General features: G+C 36.5%; 1 protein-coding gene across 1 annotated transcript; it reads right to left on the reverse strand.

Annotated features, from left to right (window-relative positions):
* Nucleotides 1-1,154: 1,154 nt before the first annotated feature.
* On the reverse strand, nucleotides 1,155-15,556 carry LOC136263906 (NFX1-type zinc finger-containing protein 1-like). Its single transcript, XM_066058528.1, has 6 exons — nucleotides 15,450-15,556; nucleotides 8,614-8,936; nucleotides 8,428-8,565; nucleotides 8,233-8,367; nucleotides 8,025-8,162; nucleotides 1,155-7,959 (listed from the first exon to the last, which is right to left on the reverse strand). The coding sequence occupies exons 2-6, from the start codon at nucleotides 8,924-8,926 to the stop codon at nucleotides 1,367-1,369; spliced, it is 7,317 nt and encodes a 2,438-aa protein (XP_065914600.1). The 5' UTR covers nucleotides 8,927-8,936; nucleotides 15,450-15,556; the 3' UTR covers nucleotides 1,155-1,366.
* Between the last annotated feature and the right edge of the window lie 310 nt (nucleotides 15,557-15,866).

Genomic DNA, 15,866 nt, shown 5'->3' on the forward strand with positions numbered 1-15,866 from the left:
ATTTTGAATCCTTATATCATTACCTATATTTAACCACAGTATATTAAGTTCATACCAGAGCAACAATGTTGTTGTGTACCACTGGGTACTTGACTTATTGTGATCACCTAGCTGAAGCCATACTGCTGCTGACCACAACACACTATATGTTCCCTATAGTTGAATTCATCAAAGCTGAATAGTACAAAGTACATTCAGTAGTAAGGAAACAGTACATTGGTGTTCATTAACACTGATAGTATACTTAACATCTAATGTACATGAGATACTGAGTAATACAGTCAAACCTCTCTAATCTGACACCTGCGTAATTCTGAACCCTCTCTAAATCCAACCAAATTAATGTCATTTACCAACACTTTTGTATAGAAAACAACCTCTCTAATCTGACATCTCTGTATTCTGTAATCCGACACAAAATTTGACTCCTAGACTTAGAAATATATTGTTTTTGACTAATCCGACAGAGAATAAAAGCAACATTAAAAACAATCACATGCAGAAAATACTTTTAAGCAACCAAAGTATTTAATTGATTGACAAAAATTAAAATGCTTGTAATATTTGCAAATTCTGAAGTTCATTCATGTTAAAAAGCATATTAAACACACAGAGATTTCTATTTAGACTAAATGGATTTGGCAGAGACTAAGGAAAAGCAGTAGCTACTATAAATCAGGGGCAGTTAAGTACTGAGAATGCTTCTGTATAAATGTGTTTATTTGAGTCCAAATAGAGATCTCTGTGTGTTTAACATGCTGGCTTGTTTGACTCTTGTTTCTTTACTTTTTTCATCAATCTCTATTCCCATGTTTTAACTTTTAAATTTATTTTTACATTAGTGTACAATGCATTTGAGTGCTCTATTGTAGTTTTCAGTTTCCACTGACTGCTCTATTAGGGAGTAACGATCTATTTTCATGGAATTAAGCTCCATAGTTTGAAATATCCATCTAATATGCTAGCATTATGCTGGCATAGCATTCCAGCCTGTTATGTTTATTATGCTGGCAGCCTGACATACTTAAGCCTACCAATAATCTCAAGACAAATACCATCCACATGTTTGCTACAAAACAGTTGATCACTTTTTGTTGCATATATTAACATTTTGTAAGTACCATGAGTTCTCAACAAGAATTTAAGTTAGAGTTTTCAATAGATTATTAATGAGATAATTATGTGAGTGCAAAACTTCGAAAGAAAATATATGCAAAACTAAATGACATCACTATAATAATAATAAAAATAGCAACTCAAGTGTTTTAGACCACAAAATGCATGTTACATTATAGCCACCTTACTATGATAAAGTCAGTAAAAAATCTTACAGCATTATAATACTTAGGTTCACAGAAATGTTGCATTACTTTGCACAATCTGGACACAAAAACAAGTTCTTTTCATCATCAAATACTGTTCTTGGTACACAGTAGACATGGTTCTGAGGGCAAATGATCCACACACCACTTAAGAAAACTGCTCTGATAGGCTGCAAGTGTTCTGCATCTATTTCAATTGTATGCTTTGTCTTTTTAGCTACTTTTAATAACTCATCATAATGATTAGCTGCAGCAGCTAAAGTAAGTTTTGGCCAGTTAGAATTCAGATTTTCTTCTAGTCCATTCAGAACAATAGCATCTTTATGCACAGAAATGACTGATCTAAGACCTAGTATCATCCACAACAGAAGAATGCGTTGCTTTTCACAGGAAACATCATAATGTTTTTGAACAGACGGAGAAGTTTTCTCAAAGAAAGCAGTCAGTTCTTGTAAACGAACTAACAAATCTGGAAACTGTTCACACAAAGGGAGGCATTTCTCTAATGATATGTATTGATCAATTTCATTTTCTATTACGTTCAAACTTCCAAGTAGTAAGGGAGTACTGGCCACCATTGTTTTAGTCAGCATTCTGAACACATATGGTAACTGTTGTCTTTTACCTGGTGGAAAGTTAGAATGTATCTTCTCAATGACTGCATCTCGTTGTTCTGTGCTAACATTTTCTTTCATAATAGCATGTGATCTTTCAATCATTTCTTTTCTTGTTTTGATCATGTCACCATATCGGCAGCTACCATGGATCTGTCTCCTACAAGATGGGCAATAAAGAGGTTGTATCACTGTACTATCTTTAAATTGCTTGTCCAAAAGCTGATCCAACCTTCTAACTTCAAACAAGTGTTTGCAGCTCAATTGTACATATCTGGTTTCATTCCTCATATCAGGAGCATCAACACACAAATTTTGAAATTGTCGTTTTTTACACAATCTGCATGCTTGTGGGCATGGTTCTCCACAAATGCCAATACAGGGGTGCTTACACTTTAGTCTAAGCTTACAGGGATGATCACATCTAGGACGATCACAAAATTCATGGCATTTCTTAGAGCACTGATAATGTTGACAGCTCCATGAACAAGGCTTTTCACAAGGATTGCATGGTTGACTGCACCTGTGTGTACATGCCTTGCGATGGGCACAGAAATATTCACATTTGTAGTGACAATTTGGATACATTATACTAATACAAGAATCTTTAGCATTAGCTGGATGACCACAAGGAAGTGAATACACATGGAATGAACACGGTTTGTGCATTCTACCCTGATAACAATCACCACAATTTCCTGTGCACTGGTGGCCACACAACAGTTTGGTGGTACATTTTACAGTACATTTTGGAAGAACATCTTTGAAACAAGGCAATTTTATTTTGTGGCCACATGCTGGTAATGTTTTGACAGTTAACTTGGGACATTTACTAGCATTGTAACATTTGCCTTCAAAAATGTGCCCACACTTCAAAACCTTTTTAACATGAATTTTACATTTAAAATCAAGAATACTTTGTGAGCATTTCATGACCCTTTTGTGACCACAAGGTAACAGACGCTGCACAATTTCCTGGCAAGATGATTCGTCAACAGACTCACTACATTGTAAAACAGTAGTATGTTCACAGCTTGCAAAGTGTTTAGTAACCTCCACCTGACATTTAACTATATTAATGTCGATGTCACAACGTAATCCTAAGGTATGTCCACAACCAGGAAAAGTTTTTTCAACTTTTAGCTTACAACGTGTATTGCAAGGCTTACCACATTTGTTGGTACAGATATGGCCACATCTCAGCTTTCTTTTACAAGGACTGGGGCAGGAATAGTAATCAGGCAAAAGATAACACGGAAATGAATGCTCATGACCACATCGAGGCAAGGTTTTTAATATAGGAACCATACAATTACCACATGGTTGAGAACATAGCTTTGCACATTTATGTGGATCAGTAGGATTAGTAGAACACACTTCCTCACATGGATGTTGACATTTACAAAACCTTGGATCTTGGTGACAAAAGATTGACTGTAAATGACCACATTTGGGATGCAGTTTCTCTACAATTGTTTGGCAACGACCACAAAATTCTGAACAATGCTTTGGACACAAATGCCCTTCAGGGCATTTCTTGATACATGGAGCTTTACATCTAAATAATTTTGGTTCCAGGTAACATGGAACATTTTGAGTGTGGCCACAATTGGGTATCACTTTCTCTACACTAACTTGGCATAAACAAGTTTCATAGCAGAAATTACGGCAAAGATGTCCGTTTTTACACAGTTTGTCACATGGTGCTTTACATTTAATTAATTCTTCCTCCAGGTAGCATGGAACACTTTGGATATGACCACACTTGAGTAGTACTTTCTCTACCATTATATTGCATGGTGAGCAAGTTTTATAACAAAAATCAGGACAAGGGTGACCACTACTACAAGTTTTGGTACATGGAGTTTTGCATTTAAATGAACTTGCATCCTGGTAACATGGAACATCCTGAGTATGGCCACATGTGGGAATGACCTTCTCTACTATTATATTGCATGGTGGACAATCATCACCACACTTGTTAGTACAAGGATGACCATTGTCACAAATTCGAGTACATGGTGCTTCGCATCTAAATTCAGGCTCTGTGTAACATGGAAAATTTTGAGTGTGACCACACACAGGCATCACTTTCTCTACCTCTACTTCACACTTTGGACAAGATATATGGCACAGCTCAGGACACTGGTGACCATTTGCACAGGTTTTTGTGCATGGTTCTGTACAATCATAGTTATCATGAGATGGATCTCTAGCATGACAATAACACTTACAAACATGTCCACAATCCAAACGAACATCACAATGATGACTGCAACCACCTTTGGGGACTTTCTTAAAATCAGCAGCAGTACGAATTTCAAATTCCATATCACTATGCTCAGAACAACTTCTTAATAATAATAGAGACCCTAGCTTATCTCTCTGTTCCAAATAACTTACAATAGCATCCCAAGTATCACAGCTTTTTCTTAACAAAGCAAAATTACCAAAACAGTAAAATCCTTTCTTAGCTCGTGATAAGGCAACACATATGCGATTTTGTATACTCAAAAATCCAACATTTCCTTTCTTGTTGCTACGTACCAATGATAATATAATGATATCATTTTCTTCTCCTTGAAAGTTATCTACAGCTGTAATTCGTACCCCGTCAAATATTTTCCTTGGCATTAAAGACTTCAGTTTCAGTAACTGACCAGTGTATGTAGTCAATACAGTAATCTGGCTAGGAGAAAAATCTTGTTCAAGGAAATACTTACACAGACCAACAACCAGCTTAGCTTCTTCCTCATTGCAGTGACTTCTTAAGTCATCATTTTCTTGCTCAGGATATTGGTGATCAAAGAAGTGCATATTGGTAGTAACTCCTCGGACATCCTCATAAATCAAAACAGATTCATGATTTAGTAACTTGGGGTAAATGTATGGACAAACTAGCCCTGCAATCTCTGGTCTCATCCTGTGTTGAATCTCAAGTGTAGCATGGGGAATACCAACTGTTATAAGGCGTTCAAAAAGAGATATATCTAAATTATACTGACGTGCAAGGTAGTACTCATTTGGATTAGGTCGTAGTTGCTTGTGATCTCCGATGAGAATTAATTGTTGAGTTGCAGCTGTAAGACAAGAAACAATGTGAGACTCCAACACTTCTGCTGCCTCTTCTACCACTACAATCTTGGGCTTTACCCTCTGAATAATATGTTGGTACTTTGCAGCTCCAGTTGTTGTCATCCCAATCAAATCAACTTTTTCTAGAACATAAAAATCTTCCTCTTGAGTGGCTTTTTTACACTGGTTACACAGTACCAAATAATCTTCAAAATTTGCACCAAGCTCATTGTAAACTTTATCAATGTATTTCCTTTTCCAGTATTCACAAAGCTTATGACGGTCATGTTTGGTTAGCTGGAAAATATTATCAATTTGATTTACTGTAGCATATGTAAATGGACCTTTAGGAAAGGATGTTAATTCACCAGTAGGTGAGGTAACATTTTCATTTTCAATTTTAGTCATTATCATGCTGTTATTAGAATTGGTGTCTTCATAATGGAACACTTCAGCTGGATTATCTATCATTCGTTGATCCATAGCTAATTCGGCTTCTCCTACCACATGTACAGTATCTTCATCACCAGTGGCTTCTATGCTTCCTGCTTCCATGCCATCTAACTTTTCATTTGATAATTCAACTTCAGTCGATTTATTAACTATATCTGATTTGTCTTTACCACTTAATTTCTGGTGTTGTATTTTGTCATCTTCATTAGATTCTATGTCTCCCATAATACTTACAACAGATACATCATCAAGTAAAGAATGCTCATTTGCTGCTGTAACAGCAGATTCTGATTCAATGGTTTCATTGTTATCATCATATTCACTCTCTGAACTGTCATTATCATAATTGTCATTATCATCGGTAGTGACTGGCTTTTCAAGATCCTTGCCAGAAAGCCATAACTCTATTCCATGCACAATCACATTATGATAATGCATTTTGTCAGATTTATCCACAAGGGAACGCAATTGAGCTAAATGATCAGCTGATATGAACTCAACAATTGAATGCATAGTAGGGTCAACTTTCTTTTGAATAATTTTGAAATCACGATCAAGTTCAGTACCAGCTCTACCTACCTTTTCTTTTATGTTCTGTGTAGCAGCACTATGATAGTTGCGTCTCAAATTTTTAATGGAAAATTTTTCAACCTTTTCATTCTGGCATCTGCTACCTACTCTCACAATAGAAATATTCTTAGCAGTATAGCTTGAGTATCCAGCATCATTATCATCTGAATCCCTGGTTTCATTATCATCATAGCTTCTGTGACAACTTTCAACTATGCTTTTATCACAATTATTCATGTCAATGATACCTTCCAAAAACTGATCCAGGGCATGGTTAGTATAACACACTACAAGAAGTGGTGAGTTTCTAGCTGGGTCCCACACATGACGGTTGATTAACAATGCCTGAACTATCTTCATCCCTATGTATGTCTTACCTGTACCTGGAGGACCTTGAATAACTGACACTTTTTGAGTGAGTGCCATCTTCATTGCCTCTAGTTGTGACTCATCTAACTGAACATGCTCAACACTGGGCCAACATTCCGGTCTGGTGACATCAAAAGAATGAAACAACCTGTATTCTTTAGAAATGCCTAAAGTACGTTTCATATTGAACACTAATTGAGGATGATTGATAACACTTGGTGTAGTTAAACACATGTACGCTGGTGGCTGAACCTCCTGACACTTTGACTCAATAAGGATTTCAGTGAATGGCATAGTGCTACACTCTGCCTTCTGCAAACTGTTCAGTACATGGTAGTATGTCTCATAGTGAGCCTGTGATTCAATCATGATATACAAATCATCTTTATTGGATGCCAAGTAAAGAATATCGGCATCGCTCTCCATTTTTACAGTGAGTTCCAGAAGCTCTAGTTTACTGGCATCCCTACTAACTACAGAAGCAAATATGATGGTTTCAAAATTGTCATTAGAAAAGCATAAAAGTGATCCATAAATTAAACGTTTGCTATGCTCCCAGTTTACTCGAAACTTTGAACTGTCAAATTTAACTGACAAAAGGATTCCATCTGAGCTAAAACTTAAACCAGTAAAACTTACTTTATGATAAACCCTAACATCAGAAATATCCCGACCCCTAAATCCTTCACGAAAGCCACACACACCTCTTCTAAGTGGAGCAACAAAGTCTTCTTTTAGGAGCTTAAATTGTGTGTCATAGTAGTGAGCCCAGCTATCATAACAACCTTCTATAATACTGGCATTTAGCTGGGGAAAAACATTTTCATTCACTTCACAAGTGTTGGGTAATATAGACAAATGTCTGTATTCATTGTAAAATTGTTCTGAAGACAACAATGCATCACCATTTTGTACAACTGCATTCTGTTGTGCATCTTGGTATCTGCCAATCATTGATAAATAAACCTCTTCATTAGTAATTTCTGGCATGCAACCCACAACTGATAGCTTTAAGCATTCCATGGGAAGCAATTCCCAAGAGCTTGGTAATATTTTTAATACGCTGTCAAACAAACGAACCACAGCTAGCAAGTCTCGTTCACTGTCTGTTTTCTGAACATACTGTTGAAGTTTGATGCAAAATGCAAAAGAACGGCTATTAAATGTTTCTGCCAATATACGAACAGCTACTTTTCTTTCCTCAGTATCACATACCATTGTCAGCTTTACAAGAATGTTTATTATTTTAAGCATGTCGCCATCGTTCTCACCAACTCTTTCAGAGTTTAAAATTACCTTCTGAAAACTTTTCAAATCATGAAATAATTCAATGGCAATGGTATTAGGTTCTTCAGTAGACAGCTGCAAAAACTGTCTAATTGTTGTGCGTTTAAACCCATATTTTTCTGTGGAAAATTCTTGATTACCATGGGTTCTCTTAAGGCTTTGTAACCTGTTGACTTTAGGGAGCTGAAAGGTAGTTCTAGCGCCAAACTTTCCAAGAGCACTCTTACTTCCACTTGCAAAAGACTCACTTGATCCGTTGTACATGTTTTCTATCAGAGATTATCCATATATATACAAATATCTACACACAAAATATTATAAGTCACTTACATACCTTTAACATTGCCTTTCATGTGATGCAGCTGATATGGATCAAAAGGTCTTCTTCTACCTCTTGCTTGACCTCTAAATTTTTCCACAGTACTTTTATTTTCGTTTGTGAAAGACCCGGTCAATCTTCTGTCTGTGCCTTCTATAATACAATGTAGATTTAACATCCACATAAAAATCAACACAAGATGCAATCATCAAGTATTGCTTACCCTGAACATCATACTTCATGTGATAATTCTTGTAATTGAAAGGTCTTCTTCCACGTCTCCCTCTACCTCTAAAAGTTCTAACAACATGTTTACTTCCACCTGCAAAAGTCTGAGCCATTCTACTGTCTGTGTCTTCTGTTTGAGATTATTTATGATATAAAAATCAACAATATTATACACTGTACAGTTACCTACCCTGAGCATTGTCTTTTGTGTGATGTGACTGGTGTTGATCAAAAGATCTTTTTCCACCTCTACCTTGACTTCTAAACATTCCAACAGTACTCTTATCTTGACTTGCAAAAGATTTAGTTGCTCTACTGTCTGTGTATTCTGTTTGAGATTATCAATATATAAAAATTAATATAATCAATTACATACCCTCAGTGTAGTCTTTCATGTGATGCTGTTGGTTTGGATCAGAAGTTCTTCTTCCGCCTCTTTCTTGACCCCTATACTTTCCTCTGCTTCCTCTATGTGCATAATAATTATAGTCATGAGATAACTTTGATTGATCTAGTCTTGTGTTCTGATAATCATAATCTCTTTCATCGGATTGCATTTCACTTTGGTATTGTGACATCCCTCTACCTTGTCCCCGGCTTCTAAAATAACTTGATCGTCCACCACGGCGGCCTCCTCCACGGTGGCCACTCACTGAAGCATGAAACTCAGAGTAGCCTCCAGTAGCCATTAGTCATAGCCTGTTGAAAATTAATATTGTAAATCTTGCTAACAAACTGAGAATATCACTGCTACAGTGCATACAACTGATACCAAAAGCAGTGAAGGATGCCATTATGTGTATGCCACTGGAGATGACAATTGAAAGTGCATCCTAGCATGTTCAACTGCCTATCTATAAAATTAATGTGGTATTAATATTGGTGTGCCAACACTCTGGTCACTAGCTGTTCTTATGTATGTACAAGTGTAAGGAAAAATTAGATCTTTTATAATTGAGTAGGAATCATAAAATAAAAACAACAAAACAAGGGAGGTCATCTAAACGTCCAGCTATATTAGTGGGCATTTAATTCCTACTTTGGTCATATAGTTACATACCAAGTATAGCCATTGACCTAAGTAGGAATTAAATGTCCACTAGTATAGCTGTGAGTGTAGATGATCTCCCTTGGTTCATTACTTTTATCAAACAGTATGGTAGTACTGTTTAAGTCCCTGAGTGTTGCCTAAAATGCTGGCTTTAAAAATCATCATACCAACATCTTATGTAACAAAAATAAACTTCACAGAATAATATTAGTCCATCTAACATCAAATAGAGCATTAGAAACAAGAAAACACTTATACAGGCTGCTGGATATAGAATTTTCTTAAAAGCTGAAACTCAAAATTTGGTCTGCCTGCCTGCCAGTCTGCCTGACCACATTCGTAAGGCTAGAGGCCAAATGAAGCAGTGTACGGCCAAAATTTTACACCACATTGACAAAACCACATGTGGCATGTGCCTTTGGGCTCTGACGAGTGTGTGCCCTCTGCACCTTGTCTTTGCTTTTATCTTCAATCAGGCTGGTTGTTATCTTCATGCAACAAAATCATAATCAAGGTGTAAATTTTCTGTATCAACACTTTCCTTGCACACAAGATGCCATGAATTATTTAAATCACTTATTCAACTGTAAAAGGTACTGGAAACCCAGAAGATACTAGTAACTTCACATGATAGGTTTGAGAGACCACGTCCATTAAACAACCTTGGTTGACTAACAACAATCCAGCATGAAGACCACACCCCTTAACAATCTATTTACTTGAACACACGATGACCTCACTCCTTGATTCGTCTAGTTGTATAGCATGATGAAATTAATAAGGAATAGTGACCATGCCCCTTGATAGACTAGAAACTGACTTGAGATACTCTAATATGGCAGTCACCCTAATAGAACAGTTATGTGTGTATACATTGTAGCTCTTTGCTATTACAAAACAAATAAACAAACTAGTATATGTATTTTGAAATTATCAATTTAAAATGAAGTAGGAATCTAAGTAAGAAACAAGAGATTAATGATGATAATTATTATTACAGCATATGTAGCTCAGTGGGAAAATTTCTACTTTGGCATTTAACAAACTAATTGTTATAATATGCCAATGTCAAGAATCATCTATTGTTTCACTACTTTTTAACACATGGATCCCTTAAAATTAAGTGCTGTGTAGCTGTTAATTTTTGAAAGGTTTTATTTTTGGATATTTCGAAAAGGCCCTTTTCTTTGAAAATAAATTCCCACGTCCATTTGCCCTTCGAAAACAAATTCCCAGAATTGAAAGCAACGATCCAACTTTCAGCGATTTGCTTGTGTTTTAGCTCAGTGTTACTGATGATAGTGGGTAAACTGTATCATTAACTGTACCAATAACCAGAAAACAGAATGGGAATTGATGCCATCTGCTCTGGGGTCTATGGTGGATGGCTAGCTATGATCGAGTGCATTTGGGCTAGTGAATTTGCTCAACCGCTCGGGGCTCCCTCGGTCTTCTCTCCAGTGCACAGGGATGGGGATTATTCCATCATGGGGCCCAAGCAAACTTAGGTGAATTCAAAGGTTCGTTTGTTCAAATGAACAAACATTCGAATGCAGGTTGAACAGTTCGAACTATAGCCACTAATTAGATAGTGATACAGTTAAGCTATCCATCTTGCTGTGTTCCATAATGATGTGGGGGAAGCTAGACATATGGTATTTGGAATTTAATTAAGTTATGTGTTGATGGTTTACTGGTGGTCACAGGCCATGCCTCTATGAGGTTTTAAGGTTTCTATGTGGTGCCAGTCACATGTCTCAACTGTATAGCAGTAGTAAAATGTATTTAAAACCTAGTAACCAAAAGCATTTTTACTAGTGGTATTCAATTTCAAGTTTTCTCAGTAAAACTGTTGAGTCAGTACAACTGTATGTGTGTGTTACAAACTTTTGAGACATGCATTTAATATTTAATATGCTGTGATTTATAATTTGTAAAGAGGAACCAGGCCCATTTAAAAGTTCAAAAGATTCGTGAACTTTAGTTGATGAATGTTCGAACCCTGACAATCCAAGTTCGTTTGGGCTCTATTCCATCAGTAAGTCAGTTTTGGAAAACATTCATGCATCTTCATAACTGATTTACGACATGAATTTCCATTTATTTGAAATCCATCCGGACTTCGAAATATGTACTCTTTGAAAATAAAATCCTTTGAAACTCAGATTTTGCTTCTTGTGCAAAACTTTCTGTTTCAAAAATAACGAGCTATACGGTATTAGTTAGAATGAGCCAACAAGGATATAGAGACCTAAGGACAATGTGGGCGACGCTACCCACAAACTTAATTACTGAGGCTGCAAAACCTTGCGATTTAGAAAATTTTCCTGAACGAAGTGGCTAGGTAAAGAAAGAGTGCGGGAAAGTGGCAAACTGATATTAGGTTTAGCTATCCTAGTCAAGTTGATCATGTCAGCACCACTGCACCGGCGTGACATTCATAACATTATGTGACAATAGTGCCAGTATCAAGTAGTTACTATGCCAGGCTAGGATGACAGGGGCAGATCCAGAAGGGTTTCTGAGGTTTCTAGAAACTGGTCAAGTATATGCAGACAACTGAATTGGATTTTGCACTGATTTACAAAAGTATCCAAAGATTGAGATCTAAACTAAAACTAATACTCTAATAAAGCAGTCAACTTCTCAAATAAAAGTCTCATCTGTATTTTAAAGCTATACCAACACAGTAAAATAATCTAAAATTATATTTCAGAATGTTTAAGACCTGAAATTTTCCTGGAGTCATGTCTCCAGAATGGTATTCATATCTGTTGCACGCTTGAAACTTCACATATGTAGCTCCACCTCTCTTAGCTTTTTAACCTGGTCCTGCCTATTCCTAACATATGTTTAAAATATCTGCTTTAAAGACCTTATGGTGAAATTGCTTTCAAAATTTCCTGGGGATGCATGGCTCCAGACCCCCTAGATTTAAGTATGTATGCAACAGAAAATTTGGAAATCTGTCACCAAAATTCCTGGAGCTTCCCTTGAATGATGCTTGTCTTGTCCAGAAAGTAAACTATTAAGAAACAAACTTTGGGTGCTAGCATTGAGATTTACACTTTGAGTTTATTTTGTTAGTGTCACACTGTCGTGACATTGGTGTATTTGCTGGAACACCTAGATCTGAATGCTAATGATGCTTGTCTTGTCCAGAAAGTGAGCTAACAGTAAGAATATTTCATTTTTGGCTTTGCCAATTTTCGTTAGATGAATGTAGTAAACAACCACCAGCAAGACCACAGGTTACTAGCTCTTACATAACCCTGCCACAGATTTCTATTAGATTTAGTAACTTCAGATATCAAAGGAAATAGCTATTTTCTAATAATTATTTTCGAATTTCTATGATCTACTCGAATATAAAATTCTTAATTTTTTCTTACAGTAATTTTTTGCAGCATAATTTATGACCATTGAGCCAATGAATACCACATCAAAGGAAAAATGAAGCCAGCCAGACAGAAGTGTGACGTTGTATGTCAATTACTGAAAAGTGATGTGTGCATGCATGGCCATTCCATTTCATTTTCAGCTTTATTCCACCCGTTATACAGCAATACAAAGAAAGACCAGATCCAGTCACTACAGAAATTGTAAATATTAACCATACACATCCAACTCTCAATACTGAGAATCATTCCACTTAATTTTCAGATAAATTCTACTTGTTAAACAGCACTGCAAATGAAGAACAGTATGAGAAGCACCTGTACAGTTGACCCAGTCACTACGGAAATTACAGACAATTCTTGTGGCACTAAAGCCATTAGGCATTACCATGGAGGAAGAAATGAAACACAAAGGAGGACAAGGGTAAGTCCATGATGCAATGCACTGTAGATGGTGAAAAGGCACGTCTTGGGTAGAAGTAATGTCAAACAGTGAAGAAATCAAACCAGTAGCATTGTCTAGCTATGCTTGGCTGAAAGCATCGATTAGTTAGAAGAAAATTCAGGCAAATGTGATCTTTTAAAATTCCACAGAAACTGGTTGGAAGGGTTGGGATTGCTCTGAATGCATTTTGGGCTTGGCTATGCCCATATAAACCAATATAGCCAGCTTTTATGAAGTAGGCTGGTTTCTGGGTGATATTTTGGGCAAGAAAGTTCAAACCTCCATGATCCCTACTACTGTATTGTACGATATTTTACACATTTCTTCCGGCTGTTCATTTGATGTCATATGACTATAATAATGGATGACTATATACGGTGATCATCAATGCATATCACTGAGAGGATATACAGTACCATACAACGGATATCTACAGGATGTTATAATAGCATGCATAGGTAAGTGCAAACAATTTATTATTTGCATACAGCTAGCAGCATTCATTTTCACCCTAACATATATAGCTATAGCCTTTGGAAGACAACATTATTCATAACATTTTGATACTGCTTTACATGAATATGGAGAGTGTATATACAAGTTCATGTTGCATCTAACCATCAAGAACTATCTGGCTACTGCCGGGGATATCAAACCAAGCTGTGCTAGTTAGGTACTTACTCTACCATTCCATCTATTGTTTATAGTGCTGAAATAAAATTAATTTATCCTTCACTATCTTTCTACAGTCACTGATTCATTGTGCAGAATGAACCAAAACCACATGGAAAGTTGCAATAACAACGTTTGCATGGCCGGATGACCTATTTTAAAGATTTGACTTTTTCTACAAAGGTATATTGACAAAATAGTTTTAAAATTGATTGGTGATATTGGTTGGATGTAACTAAGCCCTCTAAAGTAATTTATTTTATACCAAAAGAAATCTCACAAAACAGCTAATTCACTCAGTAAGTATAACTGATCGACTAACTGTTACATTAATATACAAAAGAATTGATAAAAAAAACCAACCTGTATTAAAGAGTGCAGCTTATATACAAGTGTAAGGAATATTATTTGAGTATAGGGATCATAGAAACAAAAAGCAGGGATGTCACCTACACCTGCAGCTATACTAGTAAACATTTATCTACGTAATTGACTAACCGCAATACACTAAAATGTATTATATTACTAAACAAAATAAAATCTGACTAAATCACATGCACCATGCAACCTATCCTCCCACTAGTAGCAAGGATTGATAATAAGGTAAGTGTACCCAATTCCAGACAGTTCTTAACTCCGGACACTTCAAATATTTGACATCATAGCTCCAAAACTATCTACAGCAATTACTAGATGATTAATGCATCATGTACGATGATGTTGTGATCCTAAATTCAGCTTAAAGTCCTGCTAGTTTTTCCAAATGAGATGATTATTTATTGCCATGTGTGGCAAAATCATCAAAAATCCTTCAATAATCGCTGCTTATTCTCAACACCAAAAAGCTATCTGGCCGATTTTAACACAGTGCAGAGGAACAACTATGACTTACCACTGTACCAAGTTTTGCTTGCTAACAATCAGCCCAAACACTTGCTAAGGACGATTTTGTAAGAGCCAGTCTCATTGAAGTTGCATGAATATTGAATACACCTAGATTTGAAATACCCATAACTCAACAACGAAAAGTACTATGATTCTCAAAATCAAGTATGAAGTGAACAATAGATGCAAGTTTAATGTGGTAGCGTATAAAATTCAAAATCAACTTTGGAAGTGCTGTTTCAGGCGTGATAAAAAGTGTCTGGAGTTAGGAGCATGTGCGAAATTTACACATGGTTGAATTTTGTAGCACAGCTTCTCAACGGATGGAGATATTTGGATGAAACTTGTAGGACTGATGCACCATAGGATAGGCGTTATCACCATACGTATTTTAAGGTTTAAGTGTTTGCTTGCACAGCAGAGATACAGCACCAAAGCAAAAACTGTCTGGAGTAAAGCGCACTTAAAGTGTATTTTACCATTTCAATGGACCTTTAGTAAACTAGTGCAATTAGTACTAAAATATGAAGTAGCTGGGGTTCCAGCAATAAAAGTAGTGAAACTATTGATCTCATTTTGAATTGCATAAGGATTGATGCTTGGGGTATCTCTGGTTCCAAGTTGAGAGGTCTGCATTACACTACAGGTGGAGGAATTTAATGGCCACACCCTACCCTCACCCTACAGCACGTGAAGAATGGAGGCTATTATGTTACAAATATCATTAATTATTACGCCACTACCTAGCTACACAAATTCACCTTTTATATACACATATTGGCTGCTCTCAACCTTCACTTTCACCTCGACCTTTACTTTGACCTTTCAGACTCATGATCAACGGCGACACGCCCCCTTCAAGTGTCCGTCGCCGAATTGTCCGTGATTGAGCCCGCGCGCGTTATCATATTAGTTTATTCTCACTCATTTTTTCCTGCCACTATTAAAATATGGAACGGCCTCCCAGCTACTGCAATTGAAGCAAGCAATACAGATGACTTTAAGAAAAAGACTGTAGACTATTTTTGTATTAGCCCACTAGTTATAGACTAAAAATGTTGCCCGCTTTGTGCTTATGTAAGTGTGTATCTGTACTTTATACTCCCTAATGGAGGTCTGCCCAGTATCAATAATAAATAAATAAATAGTGTACTCTAGTCATCTTGCCATATTTTTTC

The sequence above is a fragment of the Dysidea avara genome, chromosome 8 (assembly GCF_963678975.1).
Source record: "Dysidea avara chromosome 8, odDysAvar1.4, whole genome shotgun sequence".
Lineage (NCBI taxonomy): Eukaryota > Metazoa > Porifera > Demospongiae > Dictyoceratida > Dysideidae > Dysidea > Dysidea avara.

Bases quoted from the DNA above. Each gene is read 5' to 3' on its own strand.
- LOC136263906 (XM_066058528.1), bottom strand. From the start codon at position 8,926: ATGGCTACTGGAGGCTACTCTGAGTTTCATGCTTCAGTGAGTGGCCAC. The intron at 8,368-8,427 runs GTAGGTAACTGT...AATCTCAAACAG, and splicing joins CACAAAAGACAATGCTCAGG to AAGACACAGACAGTAGAATG. The intron at 7,960-8,024 runs GTATGTAAGTGA...AATCTCTGATAG, and splicing joins CATGAAAGGCAATGTTAAAG to AAAACATGTACAACGGATCA.